General features: G+C 31.2%; 1 protein-coding gene across 2 annotated transcripts in view; it reads right to left on the bottom strand.

Annotated features, from left to right (window-relative positions):
- Nucleotides 1-9,722: 9,722 nt before the first annotated feature.
- Nucleotides 9,723-25,282, bottom strand: part of Ald1 (fructose-bisphosphate aldolase) — a 76,685-nt gene continuing 61,125 nt past the window's right edge. For both annotated transcript variants that reach the window (XM_075362216.1, XM_075362215.1), the window contains exons 6-7: nucleotides 23,909-23,986; nucleotides 9,723-10,341 (exon numbers count right to left, since the gene is read on the bottom strand). In XM_075362216.1, coding sequence (XP_075218331.1) covers nucleotides 10,246-10,341; nucleotides 23,909-23,986 — 174 coding nt within the window. In that variant the 3' untranslated portion in view covers nucleotides 9,723-10,245. The remainder of the gene's footprint in view (nucleotides 10,342-23,908; nucleotides 23,987-25,282) is intronic.

The raw sequence follows: 25,282 nt of genomic DNA, 5'->3' as shown, positions 1-25,282 counted from the left end.
AATTTTTTTTAAATATATTTTTTGACCAATACATGGTGGGTAGTTATATACCAAATATCATCAAAATCAAAAATAGTGATGCATTGATCATTTGTGAATTAAAATAGAATACCCCTTAATTATTAAAATTTGATTGGCACAAAAACACAGGGTTAATTAAAATTAATTAATTATATTTAATTAAACATCTGAAAATGTTTTAAACCACCTAAAAACTTGAGTTTGTGACTGAGTGTCGTCTCCATATGCCCTTTTCAATTTTGAAAAGTTTCAGTAGCATTCTCACTGAGTTTAAGACAAAACTTGATTGCACAATGTTGCTCATAATTGTATCACTCATTTTTGTAATGCACAAGAAAAACTCGTTTCACAAAATGTTTATTTATGTCTCACATGACAACAATAGACTAAAAATATAAATCAGCTATTGATATTACCATGTGTTTACTAGTTACTTTTTTTTTGGCTGCCAAAAAAAAAAAAAACTAGTCTCATTACTAGTGTTAATTAATTTTAATTAACCCTGAATAAAACTGTTATAAAAATGGACTATAAAACTTATAGATACAATAAAAGTTTTGAAAATCTGTTGAATTAAAATGGAATACCCCTGAATGGTTCTGTCGTGAAACATACACCAGGAAAACCCCATAAGTAGCTCTCAAAAAAAAAAAATAATCAGCAACATATACGAGATCTGTAAAAACAGTAATGAGACTAGTTTTTTTTTTTTTTGGCAGCCAAAAAAAAAGTAACTAGTAAACACATGGTAATATCAATAGCTGATTTATATTTTTAGTCTATTGTTGTCATGTGAGACATAAATAAACATTTTGTGAAACGAGTTTTTCTTGTGCATTACAAAAATGAGTGATACAATTATGAGCAACATTGTGCAATCAAGTTTTGTCTTAAACTCAGTGAGAATGCTACTGAAACTTTTCAAAATTGAAAAGGGCATATGGAGACGACACTCAGTCACAAACTCAAGTTTTTAGGTGGTTTAAAACATTTTCAGATGGCCGGGAATCGATTGTGAACAATCCACGCTCCTGGAAGACTGTTAACATCAAAAAGTGACGACAATATTGAGCAAATCAGAGACTTGATACGGTACAACCGGTGATTAACTATCAGAATGATTGCAGAACAATTGAATTTGAACCATACCACAGTCCATCAAATTTTAACAAACGAATTGATCATGTAAATGTTTGTGCAAAATTTGTCCCAAAAAACTTCATTGTTGAATAGAAAAACAACAGGGTGGAAGTGTTCCACGATCTTATAGGGCAAATTGAAACTGATCCTGATTTTCTAAAGCATGTTATTACTGGTGATGAATTTTGGATATTTGCGTACGACCCAGAAACAAAATGCCAGAGCAAGGAGTAGCACACTTCAAACTCACCACGTCCCAAAAAAAGCAAAAATGAGCAAATCAAAGCCATGCTAATTTATTTCTTTGACAGTAATGGCATTGTCCATAAGGAGTTTTTACCTACAGGACAGACTGTAAATCAATATGTTTAAAGAGAAATTCTTGAAAGACTGCGGAAAAGAGTTGCCCGCGTGAGACCAGCCATCAAAGACAATCCAGGTGCTGCATCGTGACAATGCACCTTGTCACTCTGCAATCCCAATTAATTTGTTTTTGGCACAGAATAACATTCCTGTAGTTCCTCAACCACCTTATTCACCTGACTTGAGTCCCTATGACTTTTTCCTGTTCCCAACTATAAAAAAACACCTCAAAGGACACCATTTTGGAACAGTAAAAAACATTTTAAAAAATGTAACCAACCACCTGAAGAATATATTCTGGTTTCTGAGTTCCAACAATGCTATGAAGAGTGGGAAAACTGTTTGAAGCATGGCATGGCTTTCCAAGGGAACTTTTTCGAAGGCGAGTCCATATATAATTGGATTGTAAATAAAAGGTTTTTCTGATCCCAAATCATTACTTTATTTACAGACCCGTATATAACCCTGAAACTGCAGTCAAATTGCAACAGGCATTAGCAAAAGGAAATTTTTTAATAAAATAAAGAAACACAAAATTGATGGTAAATATGTTAGCCCTAAAAAAGACTTGAAAGTGTGTAAAAACAACTGAAAAGTTGGACAATTTTACAAAAATTGCTATCAGAAAAAAGTTCATTTTATTTCAATAACAAGCTTTCTAACTTGAATAAAATATTAAATGCAATGAATACCAATACTAAATTGCCAAATTTTTCTAGAAGTACATTATATTGTGTTTTAAAATCAATGAATTTTTGTTTCATATCAAGAAAAGACAATTCTTTATTGATTGAATGTGAAGATATTATTTCATGGTGTAGAGAATATTTAAGAGAAATTAAGTAGTTTCATGAAGAGGGTAAGACAATTTATTATCTACATGAAACTTGGATTAATGCAGGACATGTACAGGAAAAGGTATGGGTGGATAAAGAAACAAAAGATGCTTTTGTAAAAGGTTTGTCAATAATCTTTTCTCAAATAAATTTTTAATAATCTTGAGAATGACACACTTCCCAGCGCTCATATTTCATCTGAACGACAAGCAAATCATGCTGACGAAGGTGAAAACATTCTGCAGATGGTTCAACATAGTCCGGCAACGAGCAGACGATTAATTGCAAAACGGCTCAATATTTCACAAATTAGAGCATGAAGGACATTAAATAATAATGGATTGCATCCTTTTCATATTCAGAAAGTGCAACATCTCCAGCCTGGTAACTACGCCAGCCGGCTGCAATTTTGTCAATGGGTTAATAGGAATCAACATTTAATTCCATTTATACTATTTTCAGATGAAGCTACTTTTACTCATAACGGAATAAACAACACACGGAATGCGCATCGGTGGTCTGAAGAAAACCCACATGCCACAGTGGAAAAAAATTTCAGCAACGATTTTCAGTGAATGTTTGATGTGGTATCATAGGTGACCATTTAATTGGTCCTTTCATACTACAACATCGAGTCACAGGGAGAAATTATCTGGAATTTTCACGTAATGAATTTATTATATTGCTGGAAAATATCCCCTCAGCAAAACGAATTGAAATGCATTACCAACTTGATGGAGCTCCTACACATTTCACTAATGAAGTAAGGCAATGTCTTGATGAAAAGTTTGCTGGTAAATGGATAGTACGTGGAGGTCTGGTTAATTGGCCATTGAGATCCGCAGACCTCATTCCATTGGTTATTGTTTGTGGGGATGGTTGAAAAATGAGGTTTACAAGCAAAAAGTAGACACACGCGATGAACTGATTGCTTGCATTCTCAACACTGCAGCTATAATCAAGGAATGCAAAGATACCGTTAGACTGGCAAAACAAAATCTAGTACAACACGTTGAAAAGTGAATTGAACACAACGGTGGGATTTTGAAAGTTATTAAACCACATGAAATACTACTTGTAAGCAGCATTTTATCATTATCATAAAAAAACCAGTAAGTATTCATTCTTCCTCCAGTTATTTTCTACTGAACATAACGAAAAAGTTTTTCAATCTGTTAAAAATTAATCTGTTTTGTTGTTAATAAAAGTCGACATGTTTAAAATTTTATTTGTTTTCTGTTGACATTATTTACATCAATCTTCTTATAATTAAATTCTCAACAATTTATGTTTAAAAAATGTATGATCTATTGCCAATTTAACAACGTTATTGTACGTCAAATGTAAAAACTTTTTTCTTATTTTTAACCTCTAGAATGAGTTGTCAAAGTATTGCCTTATCCTCCTGAATCAGCCTGTATATACCAGCAATTTACTTATTTTGTAAAGCATAGAACTGCAAAGATCACCACCAAAATATTGCAGTTTTCCCCATACTGAACAGAGCTAGTTCACTTTTTATTAATATAAAGACAATAGATGGTCTCTGATTAAAACAGCATTACTGAAAAAGAATTTGAATCTGGAACTAGGAATAAGTAGAGTGGTTGATGATAAGTTGGATATTTATTTTTAAAACTAAATTTTGTTTTTGTAGGTTTATATAGAAAATCTTTTTATAGTTTTATCATAAAACTGAGTAGTACAGGTTGATTCAAAAAAATGGGAAATTAAATAACGTTAATGAAACATTTTTTTTAGAAAATGAATTTTATTTCATGTAATTGTACAAATGTTGCCATTTTAGGATACATACATTTTAGTTTATTATTTAAAGATAACATCTTGCAGGTGACCTCATCTTCTACGTAAACACTCACTAAGTCTCTTCGTTATATTGATCATGGTTTGACGTAACATCTCAACTGGAATTTCAGCAATTGCTTCTCGGATCTTTGCCTTCAGTTCTTCCGTTGTAACAGGTCTACTGTGGAACACTTTGCTTTTAAGGTGACCCCACAAAAAGTAATCTCAAGCTGAGAGATCAGGCGATCTGGGAGGCCATCTAATGTCACCATTTCGTTAAATGACACGTTGTTCAAACAATCGGCATACAGCTGACATCGATATTCGTGCATTATGTGACGTTGCTCCGTCTTGTTGAAACCAGGCTGTGTTAAGAATGGGTGGAAATCTCTTTTGTTGTTCCACAACAAAGGTTTCAAGCATGGCTACGTAATGAGCCGATGTCACTGTAATCGCAAGACCGTTGTCATCCTCAAAAAAATAAGGGCCTATAACACCGTAAGATGACATAGCACACCACACGGTCACGTTCAGGCTGTGCAACGGACGCTGGTGTAGCTGCGTAGGAGTTTCTTGCGCCCAGTATCTGAAATTTTGATTGTTAACAAATCCACTGAGGTGGAAATGCGCTTCGTCTGACATCCACAGTTCGTGAACAAACTCTTCGTTATCATTTATCTTCTGAAGCATTACATTACAGAATTGTGCTCGCTCAACTGCATCGTTTGGTTTCAGTTCCTGGACGATCTGCAACTTGTATGGATGGTATTGCAAGTCCTTCACTAACATTCTTCGAACACTTGAACTATGCGATTGTAAAGATGCTGAGAGACGACGGATTGACCGATGTGGACTTCGTGTGATAGCATCTTGTAAAGCTGTGAACATTCTGTGGTGTACGGACGGTTCGCTCACGGCCTGGAGGTTTCTTTTTCATTGCCGAACTGGTTCCTCAAAATTAGATATCCATGTTTTAATTGCATGTGCTGATGGAACATGGTCGTGCCGTCCCAGATTAAAATGACGGCGAAATTCTCTACGCGCTCCCTCCACACTGTCATTGTTTTTGTAAAGCGCTTTAATAGCAAATGCACGTTGCGCACCATTCCAAAGATCCATGACAACTAAATGGCAGGTTAGGTTAGAGAGGCTGGCGCCACTTATCAAGTGGTACCAATCGCCCACGGCTACCAACACAACTTTCAAAATTTCCCGTTTCTTTGAATCACTCAATTATATTTAGGATAAAATAAATGAAAATAATCATTGTGATAATATTTGGTAATTCTGTTACTTATAAATTGAAGCATAATATCTGTATAGTATTATGCCTTAGATTTTTTCTCTATAACCAAACTTTTTCTAGATTGTTGCATTTTTATACAACTAGAACATTTTAAACATCTATACAGATACTTTAAAATTAGTATTCTTGTAACAAAATTTCCACACATTTCACAGAATGTATATTGAATCGTTACCCCAAAACTAGGCTATCATAAACTGTGTGCTGGATGAGTTCCAGCAAAGTTAACTGATGATGCAAAAAATCATGGATCGCAAAAAAGGATGGCATCTGCACTTTCATTTTTGGACAAAATGAGGCTAGTTATCTTAATGATTTGAGGACAGCAATGAGTTAAAAACCGCAGTGTTGAACCAGATGAAATCTCAGGAGGCAGATGTTTATCATCACATGGGCTTGGTCCTAGATAACATTAATGCTAAGAAAACAATGGTGACTATCTAGAAAAATAAATTATATGCTATAATGAACTGCTTTCCTACAGATACTAAAGAGCTACCTGCTCAGGGCTAGATGAGGGAAATCCTCATCTACCCCCAGAGTTGTTACAAGAAGAGAGTCTAATTATCATGGACATATCTAACTGACCTACAAACTATTAACCCAAATCTCAGCAAAAAGGATTAAAACTGAAGGATGTTATTGTGGGTAACTAACGATAACCTGACAGATCTATTCAATTAAGAAAAAAAAATTAAAATGAAAACTGAGAAATGAAAAGCACATATGAACTGCCTTTAACTCATCCTTCCATCATTTTTAACTTTACTGTTCTGGTGATCAACATATAAGATCTAGCAGTGTTAAAAGTCCATGAATAGCTACTTACTTTTTATAAAAATGAAGTTAAGATAAAATACTTTCTTTTCTTTTATTTAAAAAAAGGAAATAGTCCAGTTTTGACTAATAGGAGGATAATATTGTAAACAAGAGACAGATGTAGATATTTCAATCAATATTAAAGTACAAATAATTTGATAAATTGATATGTTGCTTCTGTCACCTTTAGATGAAGCAAAGAGAAACTCTTTGCTTCATCAATTTTTACGAAAAATGCAATGGTTTGACTTTTAAAAGTCTTTTGATACATTGCATCAATTATGGAGATTATTTATTTATTTTAATCAAAATTGTCTTGCCTTTGTGTGTGTGTCATATCCTTTCTAAACTAAACTACAATCAGCTTTACATTTTATATGGCCTCAAAATATGGAATGTATCACCTAACAAAAGAGACCACATATTTGGTTTCCAGGTTGTTTATTTTTGTGCTTGTTTTAAGACACTACTGTTTTTTTTCTGACAACAAATGACGAATTACTTTTCATAAATTCATTTAGGATGAAGTCTGCCAATTTGACGGAATATAGTAGACATCTTTAACACAGTGGAAATATTTCTGTAGATATGCACATCCATTTAAGAGATGATATTTCCTCCATTCAATAATAAATTTATATTTACTGCTGTGTTTCTGCCCTTCTCCCTGCTGATTAACATTATGCTAATATACAATTAATACTTACGTGAACAATCATCTGGAATTTTGTGTGTTCTTAATCTTAAACTTATCTCATCCCTTATTAAATTATTAACTTTTTTATGTCACTGTACCCTAGGAGAGCAGCATTAGACAGCACCAGTACTTTGCATTATAATATTCCTCTATTCAAATACCATGTAAAAAGGTAGAATTTCTTGGGAAGCTACACCTACTTGATAATGGCAAGAGCCTTATCAGAATTCTGCCGCAGTTTTAATTAATAATCATTAAACCAGGAACTACTAAACAGGACTTACTTCAAAAGTAATTTCAGCATTTTCAGTTATACCGATTAATAACATTTTCAGTCAATTTATTAATAAAAATCATTAGATTTAAATTTGCTGTTTTCTTCTTTTTTTCCATTTTTTATGATCACAGAGAATCACTTAGTCAGTCCATTATGCAAGTCTCTTCAAAGGGATGTTCGGGCCTTGCGATCCTCCTAGTACTTTCATACATTCTGATCTCTGTGTCCTTTCTGGTGTTAAAAATGTTTGTGTTGTTTCTTTCTAGTGAGTGTGAACCGAGTGTTTTTGTCCTTGATTTTTTTGTTTAATTTTATCTTGTCTGTGGCATCTTCTGGTGTAAGGGTAAATTCCTTCACATCCTCTCTTGTTTTTCTTATTCACTTGAATCCTACCTTGGTGTTTTTCGAGTCAAGATAGTACTGAACCAGCTGTTTCAAAAGTCTCAAATCTTGCATTCTCATGATGTGTCCAAAGAATGTCTCCTTTCAGTGATGGGTTCTTACACTTTGTATACAACTTTGTTGGGCATTATCCACCTCTGCCCGACTTTCTGTTGATGCAGGTTCTTCTAATTCTTCTTTTGATTTTCTAGAGTCTGTCGGTCTTTGATTATTTGTTCAGGTGGAAGAATGTTTCTGCTGCATATGTAGCTTCTGGTTTTATAACTGTGTTTTAGTGTCTTATTTTTGCATTTATGGATATACATTTTTTACTGTAGATGAACCAGGTTAATTTTTGTGCATTAGCTAGTTTGTTCTTATTTGGTTTGAGGTTTTTTTTCATTTAGGTTGTTTGTTATTATTTCTCTGAGGTATTTAAATTGGTTTACTATTTTGTATTTATTGTTGTTTCTTTACTTCTTTTAATCATGTTGGTTTTTGGGGCATAATTTCTGTTTTTTTTTTTAATATGTCGAGGCCAATCTTATTTGCAATGTTTTGAAACTCTAATATCTGTGTTTTAGTTCATCATTGTTGTTTGCTAGCACTGCCAAGTCATCAACAAAACCAAGGAAGTTTGTTTTGACTTTTTGGTTTATTTTTATTTTCGAAGGGAATTTTTTTAGTCATTCTCTCATTACCATTTCCAAAGTGCAGTTGAATAGTAGGAAAGAGAGTCCATTGCCTTGGTTCAGTCCTCTTTTGAGAGTTTTGAGAGTTCACTTCTGAATTCCACTATTGACTTAGTGTTTGTGAGGGTCAGTTTTATCATGTTTATTAACTTGGGATGTAGTCCGGTGTCTTAGAATTTTTAGAAAGGATTCTCTGTGGATGGAAATGTATGCTTTCTTAAAGTCAATAAATGTAATCACCATGTCTCTGCTTCTTTTTCTGTTATAATTCATTATTAGCTTGAGACTCATGATCTGATCCATACAGATCCTTCAGGGTATGAAACCTCCCTGGTATTCTTCTAGTTCTTTCTCAAGTTGTAAACCAATCCTGTTGAGAATGATTCTTGAAAGAATTTTGTATGTTGTGGATAGGAGTGAGATTTCCCTGTAGTAACAGGTCTTTAACATGCTGTTTATTAAACATCAGCAACTTTTTAAAAAAATTCACTCCACTATGGACATAAGATGACCAATTATACAAACTAACATTTGTTTAAATGTTAAAAAGTAGTGTAAGCTACATTAAAATTACCTTTTCATATTGCATACCAAGTAAAACATATTGTGTGTCAGATTTTCATGAAATTGAGATCTTTATAGCAGACGATTCAGAAATATGTGCTCTTTCCCTAAAAAATACTGTTGTAACTCATCTTACAAAATGTCCTTCCAAAATATTAGTGAAATTGAGTAAATTTTTGTATTTTATATCGCAGTTCTAACACTTAATTTCAACTGGAGTTTTCTCAAAACAATCACTTTAAATTTACCATACTATTTCACTGGATGTGTGATACAGTCTTCGATGTTTCATAAGAGTATATTTCTGTTGGAAATTGTTACATAGAATTGTTATTTACTTCTAAAACATCCACATTAATTTTTAAATCAATTATGGTCTGTTTACTTTTGATAAGATATTTTGCAACATTGTACGACCATAACTGTATATTTTAATTTTTTTAGTCTCTGAAATTTTCATTAAATCTAATTTGAAATTTTCTATTCGTTCCATATACAGTATAACTACATGATTAAATTTGTCACATTTGATTTATTACTGTCATTATTATCATTCTTTTTATTATTGTTAGTTTTTATACCAGGAGTTTATATAATTTTATAAGTAATTTTTATCATCTATATTAATGGTCTTTTGTATACATTGCAAACATTGTTTATAATAAACACATTTAGCACACACACAGCTGGTTTGAGTTTTACATGCTACAAAGCTGTTTGTAATGTTTACTTCTGAATAATTATATATTTAATCTATTACTACAAAAATACAGAAAATGTTTGAAATTACTCATAGAGAGTAGGAATTAAGACAAAGTGAAACGCTATAATTTACTATTTTATTCAACTGAATAGTGATACAAATAAACTGAAAACTATAAACATAATGGTAACAATATTTAAACAAGAAATAAATAAGTATAATATTTATAAATAAATATTTAACTAAGACATGATATGAGAGTCAAACAAATACTCTTTAAAAAAAAAAGTAGCTAACTCAAATTAAAATTCTATTATATAATGTGATATATGCGGATTTTTATGACAATCACACAATTAATTATTAGCAAACATTTACACATTTATAAAAAATATCAGTGATATCAAACAGGTATAAAAATAAATTTTCAATACTTTTTCACACACTATACAAAATTAATTTTTTTATAACTACATCTAAATGATGAGTAGGTAGATATTATAATTGAAATTCTGATATAATTGTTGACATGAATTGCATTCATTTATGTAATATTAAATTTTATATAATAAATCATTCTGTATGAAAGCATATACATAAATAATTTTTTTTATGCCCAGAATAAAATACAATCTTTAGTTTAATAAACGTGATTCTTGACAAAAAGATTCTGATCTCCAGCTTGTCCTTTAATGGAACCAGCTTGGTATGTTCCTAAAGCAGCTTGTGAGTTAGCCTGTAAAACACAAAATATAAAATTGATAATATATATATATATTAAATCAAACTGATACAGAAATTAACAAATACCATTAAACTGAGTCAAATTACATTATTTTGAACTCTAAATATTGAAGCCAAATTGTCTAGAAGAAAAAGTATTTGTCAAACTTTGTAATATATTCCACAGATAGGAAAACATCTGCAATGATGTTTCATCATGTAATAAACATAATAATACAATTTATAGCCATTGAACTGATGTTGATTATTATATTTACGCCAACAGTCAAGAGGATGTCACCATGTTTTTGCATATCTTTAAAATTCAACCTTCTTATAAATAAATTATAAAAATTTTATACTTTAAAAAATTGTTATAATAGTAGGAGTGCAGTTATTGATTTCACTTGCATTTTTGTACACTATAATGGTTAATTTTCATGCATTATATTTTGATCAGTGTAAATGAAATAACTAAACAACTTTTTTATTTATTATTTTTTTACACATAACTTTCATTTAAAATCATCACAAACTGTTTTTTGGAAAAAAATAATTTCATATATATGAAATTTTGTTATTTGTGGATGAAATAAGATTGTACAAATCAATTAAATTAGTGATGATCCAATAAAATTACAGACTTACTTGATCAATGTTGAAGCGGTGTGCAGATGCAATGGATTTGAGTTTAACTTGCAAAAATGTGAAATTATGTTTCATAAGAAGTCTCTTATTGAATATGATCACTGTTTGTATAATAAAAAGTTAGCATGCAACACTGAAGTAAAGAATCTACAAGTGCTTTTAAATGTAGTTTCTTATTCATCTCCCATATTAAAAGTATTGTAAATCAAGCATCAAAAACCCTGTCTTATATACAAATATTAATGAAAGATTTTCTTAACCTATACCTTTAGTTTATTATACAAATCATTAGTAAAGTCTATTTTGATATATGCTTTGGAAATATGGTTCCTGAACACTGAAGTATTATCGAAGCAAATAGAAAGGGTTTATCATAAATTCTTAGAAATCTACACCTATCGCATTAGGAGATGTACGAGTTACTTCGAACATAACTTCACTGAGATTTAAAAAATTTTGAACTTGTGTACTCTTAAACATATCAAAACTATCAATATCTACTACTTTTAATCAAACACTTTATGCTTGATTTCTGCATAAATTTTCTTTCATCCAGTTTTCACAAATCATAATAGTTCTTCAACTCAAATGACTTCTGATAACAGAATTAAAAATGTATCTGACCGAAACTTGTCTTATGCTTCTAGGAAGAGATGCAGGAAAATAAGAATGACATTAACAATGTTGTACGAGCATCATCTCTTGACTCTGCACAGATCTATCAATCACCCCTCATAGTAGATGTTACATTTGGTCAATTTTCAAATGAGGAGTTATGCTTAAAAGCTAAATTAGCAGCTACCATTAAATTACAGGGTACAAAGGTTATTAAAAAATGCAAATTAAAAATGCAAAATATATAATCTAAATAAATCCTTTCAAATACTTTTAATATTTATTAAAAAAAAAAAAAAAAAAAAAAAAAAAAAAAAAACATTAATATTGGACAGTAGTGATAGTAGTAACTAAAAAGTTATAAAACAGTACGCTTAAAAGGTTAATGCTTAATTATGTTAACTAATAATTAATTCTAGAGGTGTATTAAAAAACATCTGAAAGTATTGTTAGTACAGAAATAATATACAATTAAGTACATCTAGGTTTTAGAGCAAACAGGTCTTTTATCAAGTTATTTTATTTTCTCAATTTCTCAGTACTACTTACTTAATGTTACTAAACTTTCATGCAGGAAGCAATCAGGCAATGTAGCATGCACTTTTAATAAAAAAAACTTGAAACAATTTGAAATTTACAATACAAAAAAACCTCTGTCTTCCTTAAAGAAAGTGAAAGTTCATACTCCAGGACTCATTTTTGTCAGATGTGTCAGTTAAAATACTGTAAGGTGTTTACACTTTCCAAAATTGTATCTACAGTATTATTATTATTTTTTTTTATTCTTTTGCAATAATGAAGTAAGTTTGGTGGGATTTAAATGCAAAGTAGCAAAAAAGCAAATTAAAATTTATGATTATATGCGCAACTAAATATGACTTTTTTTTATTAACAGTTTCTGAGTGTTTCTCTTTGCTATTTTTATTCTTTTGATTTTGATTTTACTTGTGGTTAATAAATAATTAGCTAAGTAACAATAATTGTTAAAAAAAACTTTAAACATGAAACTAAACACCAGAACATGAAATTAAAAAACAATAGTTATCATCAAATTATTTGATAATTTTTAAACACTGGATAAATCTAATGGATACATTTTCTTAATGAATAGAAAAAATTAATTTGTTTAGCAACTCATATATTTATTTTAACATGAATATCTAAGTTTATCTGTTTGTTCCCTTTTACACAGTGATATCAAGATGCAGCATATCTCAAGCAATCCTTTTTCTGACTGAATAGCAATTTTATAACTGATAATTTCTATTTGACAACAGATAATTATACAGTTGATGCTTGTCATTACTTAAAATTTATCAAACACAATCAATGAGTGATTAGACAAAAAAACTTAAATGATTACAAGTAAATTAAAAAGGAAAGATAATGCAACGTGGTCAAATAAATTAAATAAGTAACTTCTATACGTTACAGTTAACTTGTAATATTCAAAGCAACAAAGTTTATGTATAATCACCTAATAAATTAAATCACAGCTTATCATATCAAAATATTTATAAGTTAAATCAACCTTTTAATTATTATTCTCAGGAAGTAGAACTCTGAAAATTGAAGGATATGAAATAAGGTGATGGTGTAATTGAACTTGTTCTCATAGACTATTTGAATTTTAGTGTTAGGTGTAGTTATGCTTCAATGCTGTTGACACTTATTACTGTCTTATGACTATGAAATTGCATTTAAATTTTCTGAAGAAAGGAAAATTCATTGGATGAGGTTTAACCACTAGCATTCCACCCTCAATTGAGTATGACCCTTCAGTTTTCCCAGAATGTTACTCCTTTATATTTATTCCAGGTGCTTTGGAATCATAAGTGATGCAGTTAACTTGGTAACTACCTTAGCAAGAAACCAAAATTAAAAATATTCAAACAAATTGCAAAACAAATAAAGAAAATTAAAAAAAAAAAGGTTAAAAAGGGAATTTAAAAATATGTTGAGCTACTGGTCAGAGTTTTCTAATAAATTTATAATTAAATTTAATTATAGTAAAAAAATGATATTTGAATAGGCCTGATCTGAGAGACTTGCAGAAGATGGTTGACTGTTACCAATTTGAACACCATGGAATACTTTATGAAGTACTTAGAAAAAGGCACTCTTTTAAATATCATCCCTTGTGGCTGTGTACCAAGTAGTGGATGAATAAGAAGCTAGATATAAATCTAATTTTAGACCTATACCTACCTAAAATATTTATCATCGGAAGGGAACAGAGTTTTTCAAGGGAATAGAAACATTTTTAAAAATTAATGTTTAATACTACAAAAAGGTTTGTGTTAGTGTAACTTTTTTTTTTGCAAACATTATGTTAAGGTCTCACCAAATGTCATTTACTAGCAAGTTGTTCACTGATGTTAGTCTTGCTTCCCACAAATTGTTAAGCAACATTCTTTCACATGCACAGAGCAACTTGTTAGTAGCATATGATCACTTATTTTCTTATTCTTTTCAATATTTTGCACGGTAAGTAGTTTTAATTAAGCTTAAGTTTTGTTGAATTAGTCTTAATTTTGCCTAAAAATCCTTTACTGACTAAAGAACACCTTCAGGTCAGTGGCTTTATATTTTATATATTCTGTTATTAAAATGTGTACATCAGTAAAAAAGTACTAAGTACACGCAAAACAATAATTTATGTCTAATGTAAATAATATGTATTTATTTTTAGGATACTCCAAGCGTCTAATTAGTTCTTGGGTTATTAACTAGATATTAATTTCTTTAATGATGGACACCTAATTGGTTTCTGACTTCTGGATAATAAGAAAATGTAGAAAAGGCTATATCATTATCAATGCACTCTTTATACTAAAAAAACATAATTTATACTAATAAATCATACTTAAGTAGATTATTTTAAGAATTATTATAATATGAAAAATGACTACAACAAAAATCCTGATTTAAAAAAATATATAAATACTTTAAATTTGATTAACAATTAAATAAGTATAAATTACTTTAAAAATTAAAAGGAAGTTATTAACGGAAAAATTAAATGAAACAGGAGTAAACAAACCACACATAACGTAACACAGAAATGCTACAAAAAAAGGTTGAACTCCTAATAATTTAAAGTAGTATGTGAATCTCGTATGGTCTTGGTAACTTCCTGTCCCTCATATGGTAGGAAATCAATTTTGTAGAACCATCCTCTAGAAGCAAGACTTAAAATCTGAAATTAAACTTATCTGTTAAGTACATTTATAAAAATTTGTTAGAAATGAAACAGATAAATGTTTGTTGTTTTAATATTATCAATAAATTGTCTTAATACCATGAGGTCTGTCATGGAAGTATTCAGCCATTTTACTTGAGAACATACTGTGTGGCCACAATGTAAATCAGGATCAAATCTAAGGAAATGTTACTGTATGAAGATAAACAATTATTCTCAGCTGTGAGATGCAACTTTTAGTGAACTTGTGTGCTGTCTGACTGATGAATTTATATAAGTGAGTAGATCAGGGAACCTGCTTCAACTTTGGCTTTTAAGTTTGGAAATTTGATTACAAAAATATCTCAATATAGGGTGGGGAATACATTGCAAGAAAGCCACCTTGTTTAAAAGCCTTCAGCAAGCAGAACCTCAGAAATTTTGAATTTGTAGAGACTGAAGTCAACAAAAATTGGTGACTAACAGAGCAAGAATTACAAGAAAACACTGGAATTCCATGAATTATCCATGAACATTTTGTTCTGTGAATCTTATTACAAAATCAGTAGGAATTTTGTACTGAAATTGTGCATGATTTCCTTAAAATCACTAGCAATGAATGCTTTTCTAAAACAGACCATAAATGAAGACAAGTTATAGGTCTACAGCTATGTCCTACAACAAAATTCTGTCTGGGTGGAAGTTACTTGGGATTCCATTGACATCAAAATCAAGGTAACTGAAGGGAATGTTCAACAATATTTTGAGCATTAATTATCGATCAACAAAAATAACTAAAGAGTACCACGTCAGTTTAACTAGCTGATGGATAGAGTAAGAAGAAAATGGTTGTAGCTGTGTGTAAATAGTGAATGATATATTCTTTATGACAGTATATCAGCTCATTCTATAACTCTTATGCAGGCTTCTCTTTTCTATTTAAAATATCATATTATCTACGTCTATCTGCCTTCTTGTATGTCAGATTTGACTACACTGATCAGATTATTATGGTAAATGTGACCAATGAAAAAAAGAATCCTTGATGTTTTTTAAGAGAAATAATTTTAAGTGGGCTGAAGCACAATTATCCTACGTATTTAATTTAAAAAAAAAAATATTAGGTGGCTGGATACTTTTTGGACAGAGAACATTATATACAGTACGTATAAGAATATAGAACTACAAAAAATGATTCTTAGAAATGACCAGTACAAAAATTTATTTTTAAATACCATAGTTTATTTTTTCATTTAATTTTCAATTTTTATTTTAATTTTGCACAATCTTAAAAAAAAATTATAACTGGGCAAATAATTAACTCCATTCCTTTATAATGTGATGATTTCACTTGGAATATTTCAGATGGCAATGAAAATAAAAAAAAAATGTTAAGAAAAATGCTATTAATCAAAACTATGCTTAATAAACCGGTTTTCATATTTCATCAGTGCAACAATGTAGATTTCAGTTTCCCTTTGATTGGGAGACAGTGTAATGCATAAATTTAATCATAGAATTGTAAGTTAATCACCTTTATGGCAGAATTCTTCTGAAGCCACACACTTAACCCAATACTGTTTCTGCTGCTCAGAGCACTATTTGAAATCATTTCTACTAATTGAGGATGACTGTCATATTGCATTCTTTTTATCCCTTTAATCGAAATCGTTTTCCTAGCTTACTAGACCTATGGATTGTTAAGTTTAATTAGTTGCATCACATAGACAGGTTTGCTGTCAAGTTACTAATCACCACTCAATACTGGTCTTTTGAGATGAACTTCAAAAATTTGTTCCATCAAAAGTAGCAGAATTTCAGTCATTTTACCTGCTGCTTTTTTTGGGGGTTTAGAAAGGTCTAAGCTCTTCCATTATGAAGACAGTCTTTTAGTTAAGTACTTCTACATCTGTGATTCAACAGCAGGTATATAATTTTTTAAATGCTTATGATACAATCAAGCAGGTCATGAGCAACAGACATCAGTCTTTTTTTGGTGATATGGGAATTCTGGAAAAAATCTGGCCAAGGTACATCTCATACTCAACTCATCTAGAAGAATTGATTGAACTGTACCAAACCTAATACACTGAAACCTCTACAAAACAGAACCTCCAAAAAAACAGAGACCTCCTCAAAACATACGGTTTCCCAAGTCCCAATATATTTTTATAGAAATTAATCTCTTCACGACAGTTTCCTTTCTGTTTCCATATTGTTCAATATGGAAACAGAAAGGAAACATAGATTTTACTTTTAATTTTACATATTAATCTTGTCCCACAAGATGGAAAGGAAATTAAAAAAAAGATTGTAATTTAGAAACACGATTCGCAAATTATAAATCCTGTAGATGATTATTATTATAATACAGTACTATAACTGTTGTTTATCTAATTATACGCTGTCACATTCTTGGCTCCAAACTTCTGGCATATAAGTCAATGGACATTAATAAAATTTGGTAGCAGGCGGCAGCTTATGTAAACAATCAATGTACAGTTCTGAGAATAATTTTATTCAGTGCCTTGAACACCATGGTATGCAGCAGTATAGTTTTCATTTTGTTGCAGAAGTAAACTGTTATATTTTTGTGTTCTGTTTGTTTATTATCTGTTGAGAGTTTAAATACAGTACATACGAGGTGCGACAATAAAGTAATGAGACTGATTTTTCTTTGCAAGATGTGGCAACCCTGCAGCTTGCGTAGGCACACCATCTTTGACCTTGGTCTATAAGCTACTTCTAGTCCAAGCGGCACATTGATGCAACTGCTCAGTCGTGAGTTGTGCTGTAATAAGTGAACACGTGTTTGTGTCTCTCGTCACAGAAATGAAACCGCAATATATTGCGCAATGGTATGCCATTTCTTTTTGCGTTAAATTGGGTGAAAACGCGACAACAACCTATGGTAAGCTTCAGAAGGCTTTTGGAGAGGAGGTTGTGTCAAGAGCTCAAGTTTTTCTGTGGCATAAAATTTTTAGTGAAGGCAGAACGAATGTTGAAGATGAAGACCACAGTGGACGACCATCAACCTCACAGACAGATGTCAACTTGACCACGGTGCATGAAATCGTACGATCTGATCGAAGATTATCCATGAAAATGATTGCAGAAAAACTCAACATCAATCGAGAAAGGGTTCTTCTAATATTAAATGAAGATCTTGGTATGAGAAAGATTTGTGCAAAAATGGCAAAAATCTTACACAACAACGAAAAACACGGAAAAATATGGCAGCTGATCTGTTAGAGCAAACGGAAATCAATCCAGATTTGTTGAGCCGTTTTATCACTGGTGATGAAGGTTGGTTTTTTCAATACGATCCAGACACAAAACGCCAAAGTTCGTAATGGTGCTCAAAGGGATCACCCAGACCAAAAAAAGCTTGCATGTCAAAGTCAAAAGTGAAATGCATGCATGTGTGCTTCTTCAATTCTAAGGGAATTGTTCATAAAGAGTGGGTGCCTCCTGGACAAACAGTTAACCAATATTTCTAAAAAGAAATCTTAGAAAGACTTCGTAAACGAGTTCTTCGTGTCCGTGCCAACATTGCTGATAATTAGATTCTGCATCACGATAATGCGGCATCCCATACTGCTCTGTCAGTACAGCAATTTTTAAACTCAAAACAAACTTCAGTACTACCACAGCCACCTTATTCACCAGATATCGCTCTGTGCGACTTTTTACTATTTCCAAGAGTCAAAATGGCGGTCAAAGGACACCATTTTCAAACAACACAAGATGTCCAAAAAGCTGTGACGAGGGTCTTGGAGGATATTACAGAAGATGAGTTCCAGAAATGTTACCATCAATGGCAGAAGCGCTGGAATAAGTGTGTGCAATCAGAGGGGAACTACTTTGAAGGAGACAACACTAAACATGACTAAAACAGTAAGCAACATTTTTTTTCACATCAGTCTCATTACTTTATTGTCGCACCTCATATGTGCCTTTATTTTTAGTTTACTACTTTAAAACCTGTAACTTGTTTTAGTTACACGCGTTTTTCTTCTTTTAAAATTTTTCTCATAATTATGTTGAGAAAAAATACTTAAAGGAATTTTTAGGAATTAAATGCTTAAATATGTTTAAAGGAAAAAATAGAGGTTATTAATCTAAATTTCTAAAACGAACGTTATAGAACTTAGTGAAAAGTTCTTTTTACTATTTCCAAGAGTCAAAATGGCGGTCAAAGGACACCATTTTCAAACAACACAAGATGTCCAAAAAGCTGTGACGAGGGTCTTGGAGGATATTACAGAAGATGAGTTCCAGAAATGTTACCATCAATGGCAGAAGCGCTGGAATAAGTGTGTGCAATCAGAGGGGAACTACTTTGAAGGAGACAACACTAAGCATGACAAACAGTAAGCAACATTTTTTTTCACATCAGTCTCATTACTTTATTGTCGTACCTCATATGTGCCTTTATTTTTAGTTTACTACTTTAAAACCTGTAACTTGTTTTAGTTACACGCGTTTTTCTTCTTTTAAAATTTTTCTCATAATTATGTTGAGAAAAGATACTTAAAGGAATTTTTAGGAATTAAATGCTTAAATATGTTTAAAGGAAAAAAATAGAGGTTATTAATCTAAATTTCTAAAACGAACGTTATAGAACTTAGTGAAAAGTTTAATTGTGGAAAAACACAAAATTATGACATTTTAAAAAATAAAGATAAAATCAAGGAAGAATGGCTGAAGGGTGAAAGAAATGTTAATTGTAGATGGCAGACTAAAGGCAAAAATGAAGAAATAAATTCAATTTATTTAAACGGTTCTCACATGCAAGATCAAAAAATTTTCCTATTTTGGGACCTGTCCTGCAACAACAGGTGAAAGAAATTGCTAAATTAGGAGTTACTACATTTTGCGATTCTAATGGATGGCTAGAAAAAGTTCATGCGAGGCATTCTATTTCTTACAATCAAATTTCAGGTGAGGCTAAAGATATAGACAAAGAAATAATTATTGACTGGAAAAATAAAATTAAAGAAATAACTGCAGGTTCGAACCAAAAAATATCAGTAATGCAATGAAACCAGTTTATTTTTTTGAGCTTTACCAAACAAAACACTGTGTTTCAAAAATGAAAAGTGCACTGGAGGCAAACAATCCAAAGAAAGACTGACTGTTCGGGTGTGTGGTTATGGGGATGGCATGTTGCTTAAACCATTGGTGATAGGTAAATCTTGGAAGCCTCGATGTTTCAAAAATGTCATTCAGTTACCACTGGAATGGTACACAAATAAAAAGTCTTGGATGAAGTCTAACATAATGGAAAAATGGCTATATAATTTAAATGAAAAAATGGTTAGTGAAAATAGAAATATTCTACTGTGTTTAGATCATGTGTTGTGTCACACTCATGGAAATTATTCTAACATAAAACTTGTGTTCTTTCCTCCAAACACAACTAGTATAACTCAACCAATGAATCAGGGAGTTATTAAAAACATAAAAATTCATTGTTGGAAACACTTTCTGCAGTCGCTAGTCACTAATAGAATTCATGTTCATCTGTCCAAGAACTGATGCGTAAAATTACTGTTCTGGATGCACTAAGGTGGCTCTCTTCATTGTACAAACAAATTACAAACAACTGTGTTAAAAATGCTTTTAAAGAAGCGGTTTCTGCATGGACACTGATAATGATTATGTTCCTGATACATGTACACTTTGTGCAGTACAACACAGCATGAAATTGAATTTCTGTTGCAAGAAAGTGGGCAGACATCGGTCGATGCTGAAGACTACGAGGGTATTGGGTGATTTGGTAACCAAAGAAGGATTTCAAAATGTAGATGAAATGAAATAAAAGCAGTATCGCATACCCAAATGTTCATTCAGCTATGAGACCAGTGCTTCATGGTGCTGATTTACCAATTCCCGATTCCCCAGAAGGCTCAACTGATGAATCTTCAACTTCAATAAATATTAATTACATTCCAGAAGAATCAAATGCTGAATCTCACCTCATCGCACAAGCAGAACTGAGCGACTTAATTCGTGACTTGTATTTGTGGAAATAACATGCAGAACTGCTAGGTTCACGTCTTAAAGAATGGAATTTATTAAACAAGGATACTAAAATTTGAATTATACTAAAGTAATACTAAAATTTAATAAAAAAGAAATTAAGATAATCATAAATGTCTGCAAAATAAAGGTAGGAATTTTAATTATTATAAATAAAATTATTAATATTAATAAGAGTGCAAAAGTTACTGTACTCTTATTATTTAAGAAGTTTCTCAACATTTTAAAAGGTGATGAAGAAAAACTGATTTTATTTTAAGATCCAGCATAAAAAATACATTCTAATTCACCGACTTTTATCTTGGTTCCAAATATTTACCTTTTTTGTTGACCTGTGTTATTTATGACTCTTAGACTAAAAGGAATTATTTCAATTTGAAGTCTGGGTGTCTGAGCACCTGCTTTTGAAAAGCAGTATTTGTTTTAGTGAAATAATTCCTATTTTCTTAACTTCACCAAGGACCAAAATCCAAATTATGAAGGATATTTATAAAGTAACCTTTGGTCGAACAATAAGAAGAAAAAAAAGAAAATGAGAAAAATTTACTATATGTAAAAGTTATATACATACTATATTATTCTCAACATAATCCCCGCCCAAATTCAAGCACTTGTATTGTGGCACCGCTTGTCTATTCTCTCTTCAAAGAATTGCACCACCAAAGTATGCATTCCTTTTTTGACACCATTCATGAGTTTATCATTGCTTACAAACTGTTAAGTAGCCAGCTAATTCTTCAATTTTATGAACAAACGAAAATCAGAGCTGTAAAGAAAACGGTCAGAAATCGGCAATTTAAATGCATTTTATACAGCCTTGGTGCTAGCAGCAGTATGAGGCCTTGAAGTGTAATGAAAAAAAAAAAAATTATGAGGGATGCAGTATCTCTCATTATTAAATTTTTATCATTCTCCAAAGATTTGGCAAAATTTCATAACAGACATCTACTGTTACTGTCGTACCTGGTTTCATAAATTCTGCCAACAAATTTCTTTACAGTCCCAAAACACTGTAGTCATCTTTTTTTTTGTTTAATTGATTTGTTTGAATTTTTGGGCGGTTTGGCATGTGTGTGTGTGTGTGTGCACACACATATGTGTGAATCTATGTTTAGACTGTATTTTGTGTCAATATTGATGAACTGAACCCAAATCTCATTTCAAATAACAATACTGTTAAGAAACTCACTTCCTTTATTCTGGTATCGCTGAAGAAAAGTAAATGCTGCTACCATTGTTTTTATTCTGTGGGCATCTGTAAGTTGTTTTGATATCCATTGTGAACAGTACTTATAAAAATCCAATCTGTCTATAACAAATCTGTAAAAAGTGGACCTTGAAATTTGAGGAAAATTTTCACTAAGATCAGTAATTGTAAAACGATGTTTATCACGAATGACATGTTCAATTTTTTTCAACATGTTTATCATCACAATGGAATATCCCCGCTCTTCCTTTCTAATTGTGCACATTAGTTTACCCTTCCCTGAATTTCCTGAACCATTCTCTAGTAGAAACATCAATCATTATATTATTATCGTAAGCTATGCACAGCCAATGATGGATCTCAGCTGCAGATGTTCCTTTCTGCTTGCAAAAAAGGAATAACGTTATTTAGTTTGAAAATGGCTTCGATCAATTATTATAAGAATATGTAAGCTTAGCTGATGTCTACTGCGCAAGTGCTATGTTGCTATGGAAACCAGTTTGTTTATAACACCCAGCCACAGGTTAATTTATAAATAGCCTACGTATTTACATTAAAATTGTTTCACTGGTTTTGGTAATACTAGTTACAAATATTTCTGTAACTGTAACAGAAATTTATTGCTACTTTAAGCAAAACAATCAACAAAGGTCGATAAGCAGGCCTGTATGCTTCAGGAACAATTTTTAACATCAAAATTTCTCTAAAAGTATAGAATCTAGGAAATGAATTTAAGGTTCGAGATGAAGGGAAAATACTGATATTCATCTCCTCATGGCAGAGAGGGGGCAATGATTGCTTATATTAACAATTGCTAGTATCTACAAGCAGCTAATGATTGAAAAAATCAGATTCATAAGTTTGCTGTTGGCAAGTAATTCTTGGTGATGGCACATACATGCTTCAAAGATTGTTAATAATCCTGGAGGAAGGAATAAAGAGAATGAAATGAAAATAAATATAGAAAAACTAAAAAAATGGAAGTAAACAACAAAGGATTTAGTGGTAAGGACAAGTGAAGGAAGAATAGAAAAAAAGAATCAAAGATATTTGGGGACAATGGTGAAAGAGAACTGGAAGAGTGCAATGGAAATAAAAAAAGGTTAGCAATGGCAAACAAAGACTTCAGTAAGAAAAAATCACTATGTACTAAAAGTCTGGAATTAGCGTTAACAAATAAGTTAGCCAAATACTGTATACAGATTGTCTTGTATGGAAGTGAAGCATAGATGTTGAGGAAGTGGGAGAGGGACTAGATTGAGGTTTTTGAGATGTGTATATGGAGATTGTAAGATGGAAAGATAAAATGAGGAATGAGGAAGAAATGAACAGGATTAAAGTAAGAGTATTTGCAGAAAAATATAAAAGAAAAGAAACCAGTTAGGACATACGGTTAGAGCAAATGGATCTTGACAACTACAAAAGGAAAGTAAGGGAGGAAGATGGCTTGGGACAAAAATAGATGGACACAGTGGTGCTGTAAGGTACCTGCCACCAGGCAGAACATCAAATGATGACAATGAACATCTGAAATAAGAACTGAAATGAAAATTATCCATAAGATGTAATTAAGTTATTCCAGATGATGAAGGATATACAACTGCAGAGAAAACACTAAAAAAAATATTTCTCAGATACCTTTACAGGAAAAATGATTAATTAACTTAACAGGAGAGATTAGCTACAGTAACAACAAATTACTAGTAAATTTAAAACAGAGTATAAAAAGGGCTGAGATCTATAACGTGTTAGTAAATCAGATACATGCATTCTGACATAAAGGCGAGTAAGAATGTAGCAAAGTATTTACAAAGTATAGTCCGATTAGTACATCAATCATTTTTATATAAAATAATTTAGTATTACATATTAGGCAGATCTAACCTTAGCTCTCTTCAAAAGTTCTTCCTGAGCTGAACCTACATTTTCTGGTTTACCTGCCCAGGCACGAAGGACAGAAGCCTGAAAAAAAAAATTAGATTATACAAAATGGCTACCATATGAACATATAAGCATATCAAGAACAGTTATCAAATTAAAACAGGCTCTATCTAAATAAGTTTTTTAAAATTATATTTCTAGTATAAAAAATTCTAAAAATATCTTTTAAATATAACTTAGATAACAAATTTTTAAACATACATTCACTGGAATCATTCCTACAGTATATTGTGACCCAAAAATAATGAGATTTCAAATATAATAATGCAGATACAATGGGACTGTACTCAGTCTAGACAACAAAAAGTTTGGCATGACCAGAAGCTACATTTAATGCAATACTTTTCATATACATTAACAGATTTAATACTGTTAATATAATTGCTTTGTTTACTTGACTTTTCAGAAAAAAACTTAATACTAAGTAATATAATATAGTCAAACAATCGTACTCACCATTTATATTTATATAAAATGAACATGGTCGTAAATATTTTAAAAAACTTTTATGTTGACCTTTTAGTGGAGAAATGGATGTTTCTTTTGTTGGAGTAAATAACATATTTGAAACGTACCACAACATGAAACACCAAACATGTATAGAATAATTGAAAAGCAGGATATATTGTATTTGACTCACAGTAAATGTGCTATAGTTTAAATCTGTAGCTTTTATCAATCAAAATTTTACTTCAGTAATACGTGTTTACAGTATAAGCTAAGACTGCACTGCTACAGTGCAGTTGAAATTAATTACTACTTCTTTTTTTATTATAATCTCCATCGACAACATTTTACGCCATGTTTTTTTTCTTCATACACATTTTTAAACAAGCTTGTCTACGATTTTACAAAGTTAATGCTTTTTATATTCATTATAAATACTGAGACATTACAGTGTGGGCAGTATTGCCTTCAACATTAATTTGCAAACAGGATATCATGATTTTTCAGTCCTTTATTGTTTACAAAGTTAAAAATAATATTTTGGTAAATATTAATAACAAAACCTTCAATGGTATTTTCTAAATATACAAGATTCCAATTCTTATTTTTTAATTGTCATATTTCAGTAGCATACACAGGCAGGTGATTTAAAAATTTCAAGGCAATCTCTTGGGAGGTGATTCTATAGCCAAAAATAAGAAAAGAAGTTCTTATAAACATAGGTCAGAAAGGTTCAATAATGAGTTTCGACTTATGAAACATTTAGTCTTATTTTCTGCTCTCTCTGTGAAATTAACCGCACAAAAATTCTTGGGGTACAAATTGAGGGGTAAATTTGGCTTCCTTATGGTTTTTGATCTAAGAAATTGG

Source organism: Lycorma delicatula, chromosome 4, assembly GCF_047948215.1.
Source record: "Lycorma delicatula isolate Av1 chromosome 4, ASM4794821v1, whole genome shotgun sequence".
Taxonomy (NCBI): Eukaryota; Metazoa; Arthropoda; class Insecta; order Hemiptera; family Fulgoridae; genus Lycorma; species Lycorma delicatula.
Note: the sequence above shows the minus strand (reverse complement) of the source record. Positions and strands in the feature narration are given on the sequence as shown.